The 20,717-nt window shown below is 42.1% G+C and overlaps 1 protein-coding gene across 6 annotated transcripts in view; it reads left to right on the forward strand.

Annotated features, from left to right (window-relative positions):
• Nucleotides 1–20,717, forward strand: part of PALLD (palladin, cytoskeletal associated protein) — a 458,616-nt gene that overhangs the window by 170,397 nt on the left and 267,502 nt on the right. For 5 of the 6 annotated variants that reach the window (XM_008249670.5, XM_008249661.5, XM_002709467.6 and 2 more), the window contains one exon: nt 18,174–18,352. In XM_008249670.5, coding sequence (XP_008247892.4) covers nt 18,174–18,352 — 179 coding nt within the window. Of the gene's footprint in view, nt 1–5,401; nt 5,498–18,173; nt 18,353–20,717 lie in introns of those variants that run through there. The other variant, XM_070068275.2, reaches the window with a different exon arrangement.

Here is a 20,717-nt window from a genome sequence, read left to right on the forward strand (position 1 = left end):
ATGAAGTAGCCTGTGTAACCCAGGTCTATAATACACTCAGATAGTAGAAAACTGATCTTTAGTTGCATATGTCCAGAGTCAGAGACTTCTCTTTTTGGTTTTTAAATAATTGGGAGTAAGGCCTACAAAAATCCATATTTTTAAAAAGGGTTTGTTTGTTTTTTTTTTTTTTTAGTTTTTGAAAGAGAGAAATAGATTGATTGATGGATTAATCCATTTTCCAATCCACTGGTTCACTCCCCAAATGGCTGCAATGGCCAGGGCTGGGTTAGGCCAAAGCCAGGAGCCTGGAATGCAATACAGGTCTCCTGTGTGGGTGATAGGGGCCCAAGCACTTGGACCATCTTCTGCCACTTTCTGAGGTGCATTAGCAGGGAGCTGGATCAGAAGTAGAGCAGCTAGTGAACGGTGCTATGATATGGATGCCAGCATCGCAGGCAGAGACTTCACCCATCGCAGCACACTGTTGGCCCGCAGACTTATTTTCTTAATTTGTTTTCTATACCTCCACAAAGGACTGTTCCCTTAGCTTTTGTAAGCAGTCATAACAGCTGAGTAAAATGCAGTAAGTGTCACTCCAAAGGTTAGGCACGTATGTTATGTGCTTAATCCTCATAACAACCTTAGGAGATAGGAACAAATAAAATACAGGTTTAGAAGACCGCAGTAGTTAATGAATAATGAAGCAAGGAGGTGGGTCTCTTTTAATAGAACATGAGTATCTGAAAAGTGTGTATTTCTTTCTAATGTTTAAAACACTGCATAGCTTGGATATTCTTATGTTATTGTGTTTTTCTTTAGTTTTCTTTTTGTACATTTTAAATAACTTTAAAATATATAAGATAGTATTTGAATGTGCTTATGTTTAAAAAAAAAAGAAGCTCTAAAATGAAAAGTGAAAGTTCTCCTTTTCCTAGCCTCTGTCCTCTCAAAAGATAACTTGTTTCTTGTGTAACCTTCAAAAGCCTATTGTTCCATTCTATGTTGTTACAGTTTTACTAGATGACGTATTTTTTAAATGTTTATTTTCATCGCCTTGAGTCTACTTGAAAGGCAGGGGGTGGTGGGGGTGTGGGGAAAGAGGGAGAGAGAATGAGAATCGATCTTCCATCTGCTGATTGACTCACCAAATGCCTGCAACAGCTTGGGTGGGGCCAGCAACTCTGTTCTGCTCTCCGACATGGGTGGCGGGGACCCAAGCACTCAGGCCATCTTCTGCCTTCCCTGACACATTAACAGGGAGCTGGATTGGAAGTGAGCAGCTGGGACTCCAACTGGTGCTCCAATATGAGATGCCAGCATTGCAAATGGTGACTTAACCTACCCAGTCACAAGGCCAGCCCCAGATGATACATTTTTGATAAAATTGTTTTTAAAGGATGCCTAGTATTTCAATGTGTGGGGTAACATAATTGAATTGCCATTGGAGCTTTGATGAGCATTTAGGGCAAGCTATGTGTATTCTTGTGACATTTCTTCCGTTCTAAAAGCATCATGTTAGTCTTTCCTGTCTTTGTGTCCTTGCATGAATCATAGTCTATCTTCCTAGAAATGAAAGCTCTGGGTGAAATGTGTATGTGTTCTAAATGTTAATGTCGCCCAGTGCTCTTAAAAGCTTATACCAGTTGATATTAATTACAGCAGTTTTCCATGTCTACATGTTAGCTTTTATCTTAAGTGTATCTGTCTTCCTTCTAGATATTTACATGGCTCCCAAGTGGAGAACTGTTGCACCCATCCTCTGCCTCCACTAAGAACCCAGCATCCTCTACATGTATCATATCAGTATAACAATATCACCGCGTTGACAATGCTTTATGAATTTCGCTTTATTTCATCCCTTATGTAAGCTATGATATTATTTGCTAAACATATAAGTGAACTTACCAATGGTTTTGTAAAAAGTAATATAATCCAAGCTTTGGAACATCAGACCCTGAACACAAAGAAGGTGGGAGATGCCTTTTGAGGCTCATGATTTCACTTAGCTAATTGTAATTCAAAGATTGATGCAACAAGGCCAAGGGTTCCAGAATGAAGTCAATTTTTCCTGAAGTTCACAATAAATCTATAAATTCTGGTTATATGAATCGCTGAAGAATTATTGTACAGGGATCCATAAATCACTTCTAAAGCAGTGTTAGAAGGCTTTCCTTCTCCATGGTGTGCTAGTTACAATTACATTATTAGGCTCTTGAGTGTAGGGCAAACTCATTTCTTCAACTTCTAACATTGTAGTAAATGACCTGGCAGCAGATTTAACAATTTTCTTTGTAACATTTAAATTTAACTCTTTAGTCACGGGCCAGATTAAAAAAAATCTCTTTCTAATCCCACCAGAATTTTAAAATTATTAAATACCATCATTCTAAGTCACATAAAAATTCTAAGATGTTTTACACGAAGAAGTAAGGGGATAGGGAGGAATTTCTCCTTCTCCCTCCTGATGACTTGAGAGTAAATTAGAAAAACAGGAGGTCCTGATTATGCATATCTGTGTGTTATGTGCACTTGACCAAAACTACAAACTTGACATCTTGTTTAGTCTTCTTCTTGAACAAAGGTGAGCAGCTGGAAATTGTGCTTGAGCACGGGACCTTTTACTTCTCCCTGAGCGTCAGAGGAAGATGCAGTACTCGCATCCTCACTGGAGGCAGGCAGTCGGGGTGTCCATGCAGAGGGACAGGTGTTGCTTGTGGAGCCTCGCACACTGCTGACCCTCATGGAGAGCTCCCAACTTTGAGAAAAGCACCTTTTTATGCTAATGGATATTTTGGGGAGTGTGTTAGTAATAAGCAGAAAACATAAGGTTGCTTTTAGGGTGAGAACAATGAAAGTGTTGCCCAAGAAGATTGTGGAAAAATCAGAAAGGGGATTGGAAAGGAAGGAAGGGTACGCTATTCATGGAAATATCAAAATGTATGTGCAGCCTAAATCTCATGAAAATTACCGTTTAGTTAAATAGCACTTAAAATCTCTCAAACTCTCCAATAAGCTCTTGAAAAATTAAATTATACCTCACTGGATTTGAATTTAGTATGTGATTTCCTAACACAAACATTTTTTAAGTTGGAGGCTCTATATCAATGAAATAAGGCTAAAATACGACTCTCAGGAAGAAAAAATGGAAACATTAGTGCAAAGCAAGTTACTCCTGAATATAATTAAATGTAGAAACCTTTTCTATGAGGGGAAGTACTCTAAGGTCACATATTGATTTGTACAAAGTGTGAAATAGTTTTCTAAAATATATTTTGTGATACAAGCTACACACGCAGGAACACATTGTCACGTTTTTCATGTGTATGTGGAATGTAAACGCCATTTAACAACTAATGCATCCCTTGTTGAAAAGGCGCTGGAAATCTCAAGAGCTACCTTGATCTGGTAAATGCAACATAGATAGGAGGATTTTTCCCCTCATCAATGTTCTTTTGTGTGTGTGTATTTATTATTTTTTAAGATTTATTTTAGTTATTTGAAAGAGTTACAGAGAGGCAGAGGCATAGAGAGAGAGAGAGGTCTTCCATCCCCTGGTTCACTCCCTAATTTGCTGCCATGGCCAGAGCTGCACCAATCTGAAGCCGGGAGCTAGGAGCTTCTTTCGGGCCTCCCACATGGGTGCAGGGGCCCAAGGACTTAGCCCATTCTTCACTGCTTTCCCAGACCACAGCAGAGAGCTGGGTTGGAAGTGGAGCAGCGGGGACTTGATCCAGTGCCCATATGGGATGCCAGTGCTGCAGGCTGGGGCTTTAACCCACTGTGTCACAGTGCCAGCCCTTTATCAGTGTTCTGTATACCAGGCAGTGGATATATTGTCCCAGTTGCATTCACTAGCTGTCAATTTCTTTGTAATGGAAGAGAAATTCTAGCACTGTTCATCAGCATCAGTTTTCTGTCTAGCACTTGAGTTCTCTGTACAACACCCCTGCCAGCTGTTACACATCTTCAGTATCTCTAGTGACAGAGAACCTGTTAACACATTCCAGTCTAACCCATTTGGGGCATATAGAATAAGGTGATCCTTCAAAATTGACGTAACATAGCATCCAGACAAGGATTTTTTTAAAAATAAATATTTATTCTTTTGAAATATTTTAAAGGTAGAGAAAGAAAGCGGGGAGGGGGAGAGAGGGAGAGAAGGGTGTCTTCCATTTGCTGGCTCACTTCCCAAGCACCTGCTACAGCTAGGACTGTACCAAGCTGGGAGCCAGGAATGCATCTGGATCTCCCACATGGGTGGCAAGGACCCAAGTACTTGAGCCATCACCTACTGTCCCCCAGGTACATTAGCAGGAAGCTGGATCAGAAGCAGAGTAGCTGGAATTTGAATCAAGCCCTCTGATTTGGGACACAGGTGCCTCAGCAGTGGCGTAACTCACTGCATCACAACATCTGCCCCCAGAGAAACATTGTTAAGCCCAACTTCAAACAACCTGGGAAAAGTGTAGAATCCTAAGAACTATAGGGAGACTGTGGTCATTCTTGATGACAAGAATTGAGAAAAAGGCACATAGATGACTTAGCATTTCTATGTAACGTAGATCCCCTCCATGGTTTTCTGATACAAAGTAATGTCTAATTTCCCCAGCATCTACAAATGGCAGAGTAAGAGAGAGGAAAGTCTTTCTTACAGTATGCACAGCCTTCAAAGCTGTCGGTTCTTCCTCCTTATTGCAAGCAGTCCTCAGTTCCAGAGAAGAGGGGGGCTGCGTCAGAGATCGCAGTGTCAAGATGTTTCTGATTGTACACACGCTGGACGTGGAGAATGAGACTCCTGAGCTACAAAACGAGCTTTGCACATGCTGTTCTTTCCCTGTACGGCAAACACACACAGTGCCTATCAACAGTGGCATTTTTACATTCAAAAATGCTCATATTTTAAACAATAATACACTTATTTGTATGCAAGCAAGGGAACTGCTATACTTTCCCCGACCCACCTCTCCCCAACAGTTTTAGAGGGTGTTCGTTGTTGGGAGTGGGGAGAGGGTTGTATGTGTGTGTGTCTTTTGCCAGATCTGTAAGTGCCTTGAAAGCCAGTTTTGAAAAGTTGTGCACTGTCAGATCTCAGTAGCTTTGGGGCAGTACAGGAAATGGGCACTAAATGTTGGCGTGTTGCCAGGAGGTGAGGTGCTCTCATTGTAATCAGAAAGGAGAACATTTTTAGGATAGTAAAATCTGTTTGTCAAAGAAGAAGTGAGTCTGTCTTTGGCCGTACCATTGATTTTTCTCACTTAGAAAAGTCTAGAGTATTCCAGTGAAGTGTCAGCCTTCAGCAGTTGTCCTCTGAAAGCCAACTGAAATGAAACATGCCATTTTATTCGTTATTCAAATGGCCAAATCAAACAGGGTGTAATTAGGTCTGACTTCCTGCTCTTGCTCACACACCTGAGGCCCCTCCCTGCTCAGGCTGCAGCTTGGAACATCCAGGTCTGTGGAGAGGCAGAGGAGGCAGCTTCCTTGGAAAATGGGTCTCTTCTCTACTGATTCCCAAGTATGTATTTGATCCTGATGGTTGCGGGTAGAAGACAGGCATGACTTAGTGTCACTTGTGTGGCCGGAATCGGAAAGGTGGTTGTAGAACAGCATTGGCAGGGTTTTTGGGAATTTGTTGGGAACATGTGAGAGCTGGGTGTTGTGTTGTACAAAGGTTTTTGCTATGAGTGTTTTAGCCAGGCTAGTTGGTATGGGGCCCATGTGTATTCGCTGCTAGAAATAGAATGCCTTTCTACCTCTAATTCTTCATTATCTAATTCAGGGCTTCCTCCTTGGTTGAGAATTCATTTCATCTAGCTCTCTTTTGAAAGCTAATATCTAAGTGTGAACTGCTAGAAGGAACACAAAGTAGGATCAAGAGAAAAAGCATTCAGGAAGCAAGCAGGCTTTGAAAGGAGTTAGTTAGGACAACCTTAGCTTGCAAAAAGAGAGCAAATGGCTGTTCATACACGGAGTGGCTGACAGGGCCAGCTGACAGTTCACCTTCCTGGGTGCCCACGCTCTGTTGTAGTGCTTGCTTTGTGTTCCTGAGAGGCGGCACTGGCCACACTTGGACATTAGCCAGAACGCTGCGAGTAGAGGTCCCGGGCACTCCCTACGGCTTGGGCAGAACAGGCAGCAAATTAGCAAGCTGGAGGCTGCCCTCCTTGCCTGAGCACCTGAACAAGGCTTGTGTGCAGCTGAGATGAAAGAGGGCAAAGCCTTGTAAATCCTCCAGTGTCAGCTGTCCTAGAAAGAAGGTCTTTCCCCTCATTCTCTGTTTGTGCTTCCATCCCTTTTCCTCCTCCCTTACCCAAGTCGTGCTTACCTGGCTGCACCACGAAGGCAAGGACCCCCAGGGCAAGGATTGAGGGGATTTGGGATGAAAGGTGTCCCACTGCTGAGAACGAAGCTGCTTGCCAAACACACAGAAATCCGTGCTTTCCATTATTATGGACTGTTTGATGTGGGTTTTGGTAATTCCACAGAGTTGGTACCAAGAAAAGCTGCTGCTGTCCCTACCCCAAGTTTGGCTTCAGTCCTTTTGGGTTTTGTAATTCTGGGGTGATCATAGTATCTCAGTGGACCAGTGCCCAGATCACTGGAGACTGACAATTTTGGCTCATAAAACATCTCCCCGTTTATCCTCTTGGGAATGCAAGCCAAGTCACAACAATAGCTAATAATTACCTGCCATCACTGTAGCAGCGAAATCGCTGAAGGTGCACCTCTAGGTGTTTTATGTATGCAAGTTCTCATTCTCAGGCTGGCTCTTTCTAATCCATTTCTCCCCACCACTTTGAAGGCTTGGGAGTATTTGTACAAATTTTCACAATCTGGGTGACTTTGAAGTGTGACTTGTCAGGTCATGCCAACTTCTTGGTAGGTGCTTGTGTAGCGAACTGATGCGCATGCATCTATTTTTTAACTAACAGGTGTAACTTGAGAATTTATGAATGAAAAAAAGAGTTGGCATTCTGGTTTCTCATGTACTTTTGTGTACTCACTGGGAGTGGCTCACATTTGAAAATAGTCCCTAAAGCCAAAATGGCATTTTAAGTTGCTTTTGCAGTGAGCTCTAAGTAGGACTGGTGCAATCAAGACTTGCCTGGAATGGTGATCATTTACTCCTGTAACTATTAACGGTTACCTACTTTGCTCTCAGAAATGTCTTAACTGTATGTTATATGTTCACCTCGAGGATTTTCCAAAGTGGAGGATTCTAGGGGGGGAACACACAGTATTTTCATGGGACATGGAAGAAATGTCAAGCTTGTCCAAAAAAAAAAAAAAAATTCTTAGCATTTACAGTGAGGGATAAATAGGAGGTTAGAAATCATCGATTCTTGTGGAAGACAATAATATTTAAACATAGCCATTTAAGCAAGCATGGCAAGTGCGTCTGAACTAAGATGCCAACTGCGATCAGGTGGTAGTGGCTGCCCTTGCTATTCTTGAAGCAGGAGAGGGATTCTGAAGCTGATGGCGGCCCGTGGGAAAGAGGCTGTGCCCTGTTACTGGTGTCTGGGGTGAGCCCTGGGGAAAGGCAGCTAGATGTGGGAAAGGTGTGATCAGAGGTAAATGTCACTTTCATAGACTTAGACGGGGTCCTAGTAACGGTTCAACCCAGTGCTTTCCAAACACGTTCCACATAAACACTGATCCCTCAACATGATTCTTGACACACGTGTTCCATGGTCAAGTACGACTGAGAACGATGCCCGCTCTAGTGTTCTCTTGGAAAGGCCGTGTGTTTTGGCACAAAGCTCTAGAAGGTTCTGTCGTGGAGACAGATGGTTAACGTTGTTTGACCTAGTGTTTCATGAACCTGTTTGGCCACAGAAACCTTTTCAATGTTATCTGTCAACTTGCTGCAGAACTAGTTTCTTGGGACACATTTGAGGAAATGCTTGTCCAGTTCATTCTCATGTTTCAGAAGTAAGGGCTTTGCAGCCTCAAAGCAGACAGCTGAATCCCTGTCGGCTCAGCCCCAGTATGGACCATGCGTGCCTAGAACCCAGGGCCGCCCACTCCCAGGCCTCCATCCCTCCTACTGCATCACCCATGTGGAAAATATTAAAAGTAATCTCAGATTTTACAGCTTCTGGCAGCACAGATACTAGTGTGGATTCCACTTGCCTATTTTTATAGTTGTTTTTGTAAGAATAGTGATTAAATATCTACATAGTGTCCAGACATGAAGCGACCTTGTCACGGTCAAAACAAAACAAAATAAAATCATTTTTTAGAGTTTAATTTTATCTGGACTGGCCCACCCCCTATCCCATCTCTCTTTTTAGGAGATAAAATGTTGAGAAAAGAATTGCTAGACATGCGTCTGGTTTTTGTTCAAAATCTATTTTATCATTTCCTGGGCTTTGAATTTCAAAAAGCCAATCTATTTATTGGTCTCTTTTGGACCATAAGGTTAAAGTACATCTGTTGTCCACAAAAATTTAGCTATTGGCCTTCGGGCTCAGCAGTCATGAAATTATAGCCATAGTAAATTTAGACGAGGGCTAATTTCACTTCGGTCTGCCTATAAATCCACATGACAGAATAAACATGGTGTGTCTGTGGTTATGTGAGCACATGTTAAAAAATTAAGAAATCTTTGGTGACAAGACAAAAAATACTCCATAAAAATGAGTTGGTGTTTAATTGAGGATGTGTGAAATATGATCCTTACAGATGGCCTCACTTGGAACTTAGGCACAAACAAAACTCAATGTGGGCATAACTTGCTCATTTTGTTGCGTGGGGTTTCCAGTTCAGGACAGGGCACTGCATTGGGAAAAGGTAACTGCTGCTGAGCTGCTGCTCTGCCTGGGATTCTTTCTTACCTTGCATTTCCATGATAATAGCATTAGAGAAGCAATTGCTTTAGTTTTCTTAAACCACTTTTCCTTGAAGCCCAGTGGCCCACTGCACGTGGGTAGACAGGGCCAGCTGGGGGCTAAATTTGCCATCCTGCAAACATCATTGACTCCCTTTGAAGACACATTTTTCCAGGAAGGACTCATCAGCGATGTTGTGAGGGTAAAAAATAGATTCATGTCTTTGAGCACGAGCATGAAGACACTGACTTAGAGAAAATAAAAATCCAGTGTTTTGAAAGGATTTCATTCAATAAACACCTCATTGTTTCAAGGAACCGACTTCTAAGATTTACCGTTCCCTCTGCAGAGTTAAAGAGCTTTAGCCAAGATTCATTGATGAAACTTTGTAGGGTTTATAAGTTAGATTTGTTTTTATAAGCCACATGTTTAAGTACAGTGCACAGAAAATTTCCGTGATACATAGTTGAAGTTCAATAACATAAAGATGGCCATAAGAAACTGTCACTCATACAATCTATACTTGCTGCTAAGTGGTAGTATTAGGACAGCATTTCTAGCCAGCTCAAAAGCCAAGTGATGCCAGATGAGATTAATTAAACATAAACTATTTGTGTACTCTGCTTTGCCAGTGACTTTATTTGCTGTCTCATCTATCAGTTGAATTTATTCTCATAGAAGTCAGCGATCATGACCCTCTCCTGGAGAATGAGTGTTCTGAGCATTCCCGGAGGGCTACCCCAGCACCAAAATACAGACCTGAGCCCAGTGCCAGCTGCCAGAGTCACAAGGGATGGAAGGAACGGGGCCACATCGGGGAGGTCAGCTTTCCAGATTTCCTATCCCACTCAAGAGTGGAAACGCCTGGTGGCTTTCGAGGACAGCCGCACGCTCGGGTGCAGCTGCAGTCCAGCCTGATTTACTGATTCCCCTGACCTCCTTTGGTCCCTCGTCCAGCAGGTCCCAGGAGTGCAGACAGATGTGGTCACCCACCTCTAACGGTCCGGCTTCCACCAAGTCGGTGGTTGCTTTTACTCTCACCTTGAAATGTAGAAAGTGAACAATTAAATATTGAATTTTTCTATGTAAAACACCTTCTTGAGTTTCAATCCAGCCACATCCTGCTGGTGCCATAATATGATCCTTGAATTTTTGGCACCATCTCATTTTTAGACTGGAATGTTTGGAAAATACTGAGGAAAAAAAACATTAGCAACAAAAAGAACATACATTTATAGTGTGTATGGTCTTGATTTCAAAAATCCCTTCGCAGAATAGAATAAAGAAATATGTCATCCTATAGGACCTTAAAACTATGATCCTTCCCCACTATGTTCTATAATCTATTACTAATAAAAAGAAAATTCAAGACTCCTGAAGTCTAGTAACATTATTCCTTCTCCAAGAAATGTATTTCAGTGTAAGTAGTCCATCCAAAGCAAACTTAGTCTGTACGTATGAAGCTGTGACCCATTTTGAAAGATTTTTAAAGTAGCAATGCTTCAATGGAATGGAAGAACCTAACTCATTAAATGAAATGTATTCTGTATTTCCTTATGTCCAAAATAGGATTTTCTTCTCTGTTAGCTTCATTCCCAGGTCCAAGGAATAAGAACCCCGTCCAAGAAATAAGAACCACCATGAGTTCCTGGATTGGAGTTGAAGTGTAATAGGCCTCTTAATGAATAAATAATTGATTGCTGAATGAATGAATATGACTATGTGTCCTAACCCTTTTACGTTTTGTTTCTAATTGGTGCAAGGTTATTTTCATACCCTGTTTATAGCCTTGAAATCTGACAGCCAGTCCCAACTGGTTTACTCCTATCTTAGGAACCCTTAATTCTTTTGAAAGGGGATTTACCACACACTAATTTTGCAAGGTTTGCTTCTGCACTTTCCCTGGGATCCCTGTCGGGGCAATGACATCGCTCCTGAGCAGCTGCAGCAGAGATTAGGAGGGGGAATCGGTGCCCGCTGAGAAAACAAGTTCCTGCCCATCGTCAAGGGCTTGATCAAAGATAGAACCGCACGTGCTGCAGAAAATGAAGTTTTGGAGATTATCTGGATTTCATTATCCACATTCTGCCTTTCCCTTGGTTTAGATAAGTGAGATTTGCCCACATCTAAAAATGGAATGGCAACCGCTTCACAAGTTTGTTGTAAAAATAAAATCATATTTGCAAGGCCATAAGCATATAATAGGCGTTCAATAAATGTTAACTCTTTCCCTTAACTTGAATTCATATAAGTGCTTAAGAATAATCATTCCAAATATTACTATGCCATCTGTTTCTTCATCCTAAATATGAGATTGCTATTATATATCTTATCAATTTTATGGTAGAAAATTCAAAGTGTGATTGAAGTAGAAATGTATCACTTTTAGAAAAGGAACATAGACAAGATTTTTATATATAATAAATATATTATTTAAATTATTATTTATTACATTTATTATCTATTAAATCATTATTTATTAAAATAAAATATGGATTTATTTGAAAGAGTGACAGAAAGGGAAAGACAGAGAAAAAGAGGTCTTCCATTCACTGGCTTAATCCTCAAATGGCTGCAATGGCCAGGGCTTAGCCCGCCTGAAGCCAGGAGCCCTGAACTCCATATGGGTCTCCCATGTGGGCAGCAGGCACCCAAGAACTTGGGCCATCTTCTGCTGCTTTCCCAGGGACATTATCAGGGAGCTGGATCAGAGGCAGAGCAGCTGGGACTCGAACTTGTACTGGATCCAGGATGCCAGCGTTGCAGCAGGGGGCTTAACCCACTGCACCACAGTGATAAGATTGTAATCAATCTGTTCTCTAGCATCCTACTCACCAGATGAGTGGCTTCCAGGTCCTGGAAGTGGAGTTAGAAAGGCCCCGAGGTGTCCTGAAGCAGACTTCGCGTACGAGGACTTTCTCTCAGCTACATTACCTACTTCCACACACGCTTCCCTCTCAACCAAACCTCCTCTCTGCGCTGAGCCCACGGTAAATAGAATTTTCAGCATGTGGAGGAAAGGAAGACTGTCTCTGGAAGGAGACCGAGAGGAGGTGACGGATGTGTTTTATTTCAGACTCGTGCCTTAGCACGTTTGTAGCGAGGGAGAAGATGCTGGTCGCTCGGTGACGTCTGACACAGGAGAAGGAAGGGGACACAGCGCCCGTGCCTGTGCTCTGCTCACCGAGCCTGCTTCGTCTTCTCTTAATGCTTCACACTTCAGTGTCTCACACGAACGTTGCTTTCCATCAGCTGCACCAGCGTAAGAATTCAGTGTGGAAAATTGTCAGGAGGGCAGAATGGAACAGACCCAGTGTTAGCCTTAACCTCTCCTTGAGACAATACTCAATGTGTTGAGTCCTTTGCCAGGGAGCTGACAGAATTATGACCTTTAAGAAATGTAACTAGGCCAACATAGCTGCAGCACTCACAGCTCATCCAAAATGTGTCAAAACTTCAAAAACCCAAGGCCCGCTAAGTTTAGATAAGAAGGTGATTTGTCTCTGATCCACTGCAGAAAGAGTGGACAAGCCTGGGTTCATCTTCTGATATAATCACCAACTAGATTATCCTGAGTCTAATTTCTTCTAAATGCACTTCAGTTTGAGTTGGTAAGAATCAACACACCTCTCTCCACATCTGTCTTAAAGCAGATGGGGGCAGACATTATTTAAACTATTTATCTGTTCTATCCTGTCTCCATTTTCACCCTGTCCTTTGAATTGCTAGTTGGCAAGGATCCATGTTTGACAATGTTGGTTTCATTATTATTCAGATACAATGAGACCAGCAGGTCAGGAGGTGACTGCAATCCAGGAAGACAGTCTGTGCTCCTGGTTTCCTAGAGGAGGGACACGTGGCACCCACTGGGGCTCAGGGAAGCACCAGGCTCAGTTGGGAGGTGGGAGAAGGGAGCTGAACACGGGGTGAGAGCCTTGTGATGGTGTCCACAGGAAGGCACAGGTGAGACAGAGTAAGCAGATGTAGGATTGGATCATTTGGATAATGTCAGTAGGCTCTCAGGCATAGGAGCTGTTCTTAGTCCAGTACCTGGTCCTGGGGGATTAGATAAATAGTGGCCCCGAGTGTGAGAGAGGTAGAGGGGGTATGGGCTGTAGATGGTTTATTTGGCCAATGAAAGGCATGCTGTCTCCCCTGAAGCATCAGCAAGACCCCGGATGTCAAAGCATCAGAAACACAGAAAATAAAAAGACATGACTGACACAGTCCCTATGTCAAACGTTTGCTGTAACCTAGGTGAAGAAGTTAGTAAGACCAGACCTCGAATGCGTTTGTTACCTAACTCTTTTCTTCCAGAGCCAAGTGTTTTATTGTGCTTACTGATTGTTTTCTCCAGACTTAGACTTATTGCTTAGTTCACGATGGATTTTAATTCATTTTTTAAGTGTGAGGGGACTTCAGGAAGTTTGTGAAAAATGGAATGAAAAGATAAGTTTATTTTTTAGTGCAAAAAATTTTGAAACCCATACAGAATTTTTCATGACACATATTTACCATGAATGTTTTGAGGATTCCTTGTAGTTCTGTGGAAGAAATATTCTAGAAAAACATTCTGTAACATGTGCCTGTGATATTACTTTGTGCCAAATAAGAAAGACTATCATAGCCAAATAAATTTAGCAAATGCTGGGCTAGATGATGTTAAATAAATTTGTTTTCTGCAGGACTTGTTGAAGCCTTTATTATTATTTTTAAAAGATTTATTTATTTATTTGAAAGTTGGTGTTAGAGATCTTCCAGTTGCTGGTTCTCTTCCCAAATGACCACAATGGCCAGAGCTGAGCCAATCTAAAGCCAGGAGCTCCATCCGGGTATCCCACATGGGTGCAGGGGTCCAGGGACTTGGACCATCCTCCTCTGCTTTCCCAGGTGCATTAGTAGAGAGCTGGATCAGACGTGGAACAGCGGGGACTAGAACTGGTGCCCACATGGGATGCTGGCACCACAGCAGTTTTACCCCCTATGCCACAGCACCAGCCTCATGGGGACCTTTAATAAGAAAATATTAATAGTAAACTTCAAAGAATAAAGTGTAATATCTACCATTTTCCAAACCTGTTAGAATACAGATCGCTTCATTATTTCTTTTTTATTCAGGAGCATATTGTAAAGTAATACAAGGCAGATATTAAGTATTTTTAAAGCACCAACCATGTGCAATACTTGATGGATCAATAAAAAAAGTTTTAGTTGTATTTTTTGCAATGAAGACATAATTGATTTCCTGCATGATGAAATAAGACATAAATGCATTAGGCATCAACTATTTGTATAAGAAAATGCAGAAAATATTAGAAAATAGAAAATGGTTGTCAAATAGGTGATGTTAAAAATTTTTTGAGCACAGAGATAGGAGAAACAAACTAAAAGAACACAATTTTTCATACACTCACATGCAAGACACCAGAAATAGAAAACACACAACATGCATTGGCTGTATTAAAGTAACTAACTTCTCTGGAGAGCAAGGACTCTCTGACACAAGTTAGTGCAGCCCAGAACATTATACAGCAGCTCTTCTTCTTCTTTTAAGATTTATTTTATTTATTTGAAAGATTCAGAGAGAAGGAGAGACAAAGAGAGATCCATCTTCTATCCACTGGTTCACTCTCCAAATGGAATTGGGCAGATCCTAGGCTGGGGACCAGGAGTTTCTTCCAGGTCTCCCATGTGGGTATGGGGGTCCAAGCACTTGGGCCATCTTCTGCTGCTCTCTCAGGATGTTAGCAGGGAGCTGGATTTGAAATGGAGCAGCTGTGACTCCAACCAGCACCCCTATGGGGTGCTCACACTGCAGGCTGCAGCTTGACTTGCTATGCCACCACACAACCCATAGATCAACACTTGTTAAACTTGAAGTGCACATCAGTTGCTTAGGGATCTGAACTGACTGCATAGATTTGAGGTGAAGGCCATGATTCCGCATGTCTCACAAGCTCCCAGGTGAATGCTAAGGCTGTTGATGCAAGGATCATGCTTTGAGGCGGGAAAGCAGGAGTTGGCAAACATTTTATAAAAGGTACAGAGAGTAAATATGTTAAGCTTTGAGGGCTATCCAGTTATGTGGCAACTACTACTCAGCTCTGTCACTGAAATGCGGTGAAGTGACCAATGTTGTGGTGTAGCAGGGAAAGCCCTAACTGGCAACACAGGCATCTCATGTGGGCGCTAGTCTGTGTCCTGGCTGCTCTGTTTCCTATCTAGCTTCCTGCTAATATGCCTAGGAAAGCAGCAGAAGATGGCCCAAGTACTAGGGCCTCTGAACCCACATGGGAGAGCTGGAAGAAGGTCCTGGCTCTTGGCTTCATCATGGCACAGCCCTGACCTTTGTGGCCCTCTGGGTAGTGAAGAAGTGGATGGAAGATCTCGCTCTGTCTCTCAACTCAGCCTTTCAAATAAATAAATCTTAAAAAAAAAAAAAAGCAATAGAGCCATGGACCATGTATAAAGGAATGAACAAGATTGTATTCCAGAAAATCTTTATTGACTCTAAAATCTGTATAACTTTCTATGTCACAAAATGTTCTTCGAATTTTTCTCCAAATATTTAAAAGCATAAAAACAATTATTCACTCATAATCATGTTAAAACAGGCTGGCTGTAGGCTTGCAGGCTCTTAGTTTGCTGAGTTAGGAAAGACCCTATACTCAGGCAGTTGCCAAAGGTTTCCCAATGAAATACATCTAATGTAAGAAATGAGTCTTCCCTTTCTTATACTCCCATTGAGGTTTTGCCATGCTTATTTTTCCACTAATGTGCATTTGTTTCTTTTTATGGAAAGTAAAAAAAACTCTGGTTGACAGAACAAACTCAACTAGTTTCAGAGTTTATCAGGCGTTGTTCTTTGCATATCACCTGTCGTGTGCATGTTGTCTGACACTTTGCATATAGATGGCCTTCAGCAAATGTGTATTCAGTTAAATTTCATGTGATGGCAAAGCCTTGCACTTGGCTTTAAGGAAGAGTGGTTCCTAGATGGGATTAATGGAGAAGGTCAGAGAGAATTCTAAGGAGGAAAATGCATGGGCAAAGAAAAATTGGCAAGTGATAATTGAGAGCTTGTAGGGAGTAGTAAGTCCAGGCAAATATTTCACAGAAGTGGAAAATTAGTATAGGAAGATGACAGAAAATAAAGTCAGGGCCAAGTTACATGAAAGGCCTCAGTGACAGATTTGAAGATTAGGGAATGATGTATGAAGGGGAACATTTTAAGAGTATTAATTGGATGACAAAATACAGGAAGAATTTAGAGCTTGTAGACGGAGAAATCGGTTAAAGCTGCGAAGCTGCTTTTTAGTTTACTGAATGAGAGAAGTTAGAGCAGGATCTGGACTGTAGGTGTGGAAAGAGAACAGGAAAAAGGAATTGGAAGGTGGCTCTGGACTGGAAGGTTCTCTAAGCCTTTCTGAGAACAAGAAGAACCACAAAGTACCCCAGAATCGAGAAACACTGTCCCTCTCAATTGCCCCCGACAGGAGATGGGCTGAATGCTCAGTTGTCTGGGGATTTTATGTGCTTTAATCCTTAAACTTATGTCTGTTCTTTTGTGAATATGTTATGTTTAATTTTTAGTATGAAAAAAAAATTTTCAGTATGATTTCTAAGGTTAATATTCTAAGTATTAGCAAGCTCATTTGCTTCACTACATTTCTTTTTTTAAGAAGACTCTTATGTTTGAAAGGCAGAGTTACAGATAGGGAAAGGTGAGGGGGTGAGCGAGAGAGAGAGAGAGAGAGAGAGAGAGAGGTATCCTCCATCTGCTGATTCAGTCCCCAAATGGCCACAACAGCAAAGCCTGGAACTCCATCTGAGTCTCCCACATGGTTGCAGAGATCTAAGTACTAGGACATCTGCTGCTGCTCTCCCAGGTGCATTAGCAGAAAGCTGGATTGGAAGAGGAGCAGCAAGGACTTGAACCAGCACTCATAGGGGATACTGGTGCCTCAGCTTAACCTGCTGCACCAAAATGCTGGTCCCTAAATTTATTTTCAAATTAAATATAGACACATGGGGCTGATGCTGTGGCGTGGCTGGTAAAGACACCACCTGCAATGCCAGCATCCCATATGGGCTCTGGTTGCTGGCTGCTCCTCTTCCATTCCAGCTCTCTGCTATGGCCTGGGAAAGCAGTAGAAGATGACCTAAGTGCCTGGGCTCCTGCACCTGTGTAGGAGACCTGGAAGAGGCTCCTGGCTCCTGGCTTCAGATTGGCTCAGTTCCTGCCATTGCAGCCATTTGGGGAGAGAACCAGCAGATGGAAGACTTTCTCTCTCTCTCTCCCTCCCTCCCTCCCTCCCTTTGCCTCTCAAAAAATAAATGTTTTACAAAATATAGAGAGATACATATCTATATTCTACTCTAAATATAGACAAAAATTAGTCTCAGTGTCATATTTTCATGAAAGGATGCCAGTCAGTTCCAAAGAATTGTATTGTAGCTTAGATTCAGAGAAAATCTCTTAAGTGCTAATTATGAGCTGAATAGACTGTCCCAGAGACTTTATCCTTTGAGCTACAAGTGGCTCATTCCTTCCTATCTCTTTAAAAATAAATTGAGTTTAGGGACTTTTTAGGGCTTTTGTCTTGTTTTGTAAAATATCAAGGCAGCCACGTGCTGTTGAGAGTCTGATGTACTGGGGAAAGAACATGATGACTCTGAGAGGGAGCCCTTGTGAAGACGGGGATCCCCACGCCCACGTGCCCCGTCCCGCGTTGGAGTGCCTACAGTGGATGCTCAGCCCCAGCTCCTGACCCCAGCTTCCTGCGAAGGCAGACCCCGGCGGGCAGTGGTGATGGCTTCGGACTTGGGTTCCAGTCACCCCCATGGGAGACCTGGGTTGAGCAGTTGGCTTTTAGCTTTGTCCCAGCCCAGTATCCTCCACTGAGGGCATCTGAGGAGCTAATCTGCTGATGAGCGATAGTGTGCACTGTGTGCTCGCTCGCTCGCTGTCCCTCCCTCTTTCTAAAACAGAACAACAAAAACCACCATTAAATGATAATAAACATAGGCATTTATTATAAAATTTTGTGGGACACTTTAAATTTCTGTTCCTTTTAATTTTGTCACTGAAATGATCTCTCCAAACTTGATGATGGATGGTCTCCCTTATTTCAAGGTTGATAAAATGTGTATGATGGTTTACAATAAAAACCTATAGGGATTGTCTGGTGTAAATTGTAGAGTTTCCATCCGTAACATTGACATGGACCTTTTTTATTTTTTAATGCAAGAACGTCTTACTGCATAGCATCCAGGCTTCCTGGCCTCTGGTACTGTTTCGAGCCTTACCATTGCTTTTCTTTCACTCCTGTCCTGTGACCTCCGTGTGGCCTGCAGATGGTTCTGTGAGGATAAGGAGCTGCACAACAGTCCTGATATTCAGATCCACTGTGAGGGCGGGGACCTCCACACGCTCATCATCGCGGAGGCCTTCGAGGACGACACAGGTCGCTACACCTGCCTGGCTACGAACCCCAGTGGCTCCGACACAACATCCGCGGAGGTGTTCATCGAAGGTAAGGGACGGCGCAGGGTACAGTCCAGCCTGCGGTCAGAGGGCACCATCGTGAACATGCTTCCAGTGCAAACACCGTGATGGTGTTATCCTTCCAACCTCATTTCTCCTGAAAGTCTTTATAAATAAACCGGACAGTTCTGACACTTAGGCACACATCAACCATGTGTAATGTCAACACTTGGTCCTTTGTGTTTAAAGTGTTTCAGCTACATTAACTTGAATTTATTTAAAATACAAAGTATCCAACTTACTTTTTTCTTTCTCAAGTAAAGTATGGGAACCACTCGTGATTGAAATACCTTATCAATCAAAGTTAAACTATAAATGATTTAGAAAATCATGCATGGACATTTTAAACAGTTGACTTTTTAAAGATTTATTTATTATGTATTTGAAGGGCAGTTACAGAGAGAGATCTTCCATCTGCTGGTTCACTCCCCAGATGGCCACAAAGGCTGGAGCACAAGCTGAAGCCGGAAGCATTGAACTCCTCCCACAAGGGTGCTAAGAGCCCAAGTACTTGGGCCATCTTCTGCTGATTACCCAGGTTCTTTGGAAGGGAGCTTTGTAGGAAGCGGAACAGCCAGGATTTATCCAGTGCTCCTATCTGGGATGCTGGTTTCCCGGGCAGTGGCTTAACCTGTTGTACCACAATGTCGGCTCCTCTTTGATACTTTTAAATGTTGTCATTTTTATGAAATTCTGGAATTTTGCCTGTTTTGTTTAGACTTCATTATTCCTATTAAATATACCATAAACTTGTGATCACTAGATAAGGATAATTTCATGAATCAGTGTTCTATTAAAGAGACGTGGGCAGCAAATAGAATATTTATATTATTCTATTAATTCATTTCCCAGGGAATTAAAAAACTTGATATCAAAGTATCACAGTTTACATTATTACTGTATTTTGATCAATTCTGACAATTAAAGTAATTGGAAGCTTTTTAAGCACCCCAGTGTTTGTTCTATCCCTGAATTTATACCTCGGTGAGTACTCTGTTAATTAGTTCCTTTTTGAAATAGTAGTTAAAATATAGAATGAAGATTGAAGTCCTTGAGGTCCCCACTAACTCTTTTTTTTCATTAGCTTTTTTTAAAAAGGTTTAATAACTCCAAATTTCTTCATTATTTAAAGTAGAAGAAAGCAAAATGTGAACCATCATTTATAGCTCCTTAATATCTGACAAAAGTAGCCTTAAAAGTACTTTTTGGGTCTGAAGTTTAGATACAATGGGTAGAGCTGTGGCTTTCCAAGCTGGCACCCATATCAGAGTGCTTTTTGGAGTCTTGGCTGCTCTGCTTCAGATCCAGCTTCCTGTAAACGAGCCTGGGAAGGCAAAGGAAGATGTTCCAGGTACTTGGGCCCCTGCTGCCCATGTGGGAGACCAGGATGGGGTTCTTATCTCCTGGCTTGGGCCTGGCATAGACCTGGCTGTTTGGACCATTTGAGGAGTGAACTAATGAATGGAAGGTGTTTATCTCTCTTTCTCTGCCTTTCAAATAAATATATGCATTCATTTTTTTAACTTTTATTTAATAAATATAAATTTCCAAAGTACAGCTGTTGGATTACAGTGGCTTTTTCCCCCTATAACTTCCCTTCCACCCGCAACCCTCCCATCTCTTGCTCCCTCTCCCATTCCATTCACATCAAGATTCATTTTCAATTATCTTTATATACAGAAGATCAATCTAGTATATATTAAGTAAAGATTTCAACAGTTTGCACCCACACAGAAACACAAAGTGTAAAGTACTGTTTGAGAACTAGTTATAGCATTAATTCACATTGTACAACACATTAAGGACAGAGATCCTAAATGGGGAGTAAGTGTGCAGTGACTCCTGTTGTTGATTTAACAATTGACACTCTTGTTTATGGCCTCAGTAATCACCCTAGGCTCTTGCAATGAGTTGCCAAGGCTATGGAAGCCTTTTGAGTTTGCCAACTCCGATCTATAAATACATAGTTTTTTTTTTTTTTAAAGTAACTATTATTACTACCTAGAAGTATATACCTTTATGTTTTTTTAAAGATTTATTTTATTATTTGAAAGAGTTACAGAGAGAGGTAGAGACAGAGAGAAAGGTCTTCCATCTGCTGGCACTCCCCAGTTGGCCGCAACGGCCGGAGCTGTGCCAATCCGAAGCCAGGAACCAGGAGTCTCTTCCGGGTCTCCCACGTGGGTGCAGGAGCCCAAGCACTTGGGCCATCTTCTACTGCTTTCCCAGGCCATAGCAGAGAGCTGGATCGGAAGAGGCAGCCAGGACTAGAACCGGCGCCCATATGGGATGCTGGCACTTCAGGACAGGGCTTTAACCCACTGCACCACAGAACTGGCTCCTATACCTTTATG

The sequence above is a fragment of the Oryctolagus cuniculus genome, chromosome 2, assembly GCF_051225735.1.
Source record: "Oryctolagus cuniculus isolate XC-2025 breed Fujian yellow rabbit chromosome 2, ASM5122573v1, whole genome shotgun sequence".
Lineage (NCBI taxonomy): Eukaryota > Metazoa > Chordata > Mammalia > Lagomorpha > Leporidae > Oryctolagus > Oryctolagus cuniculus.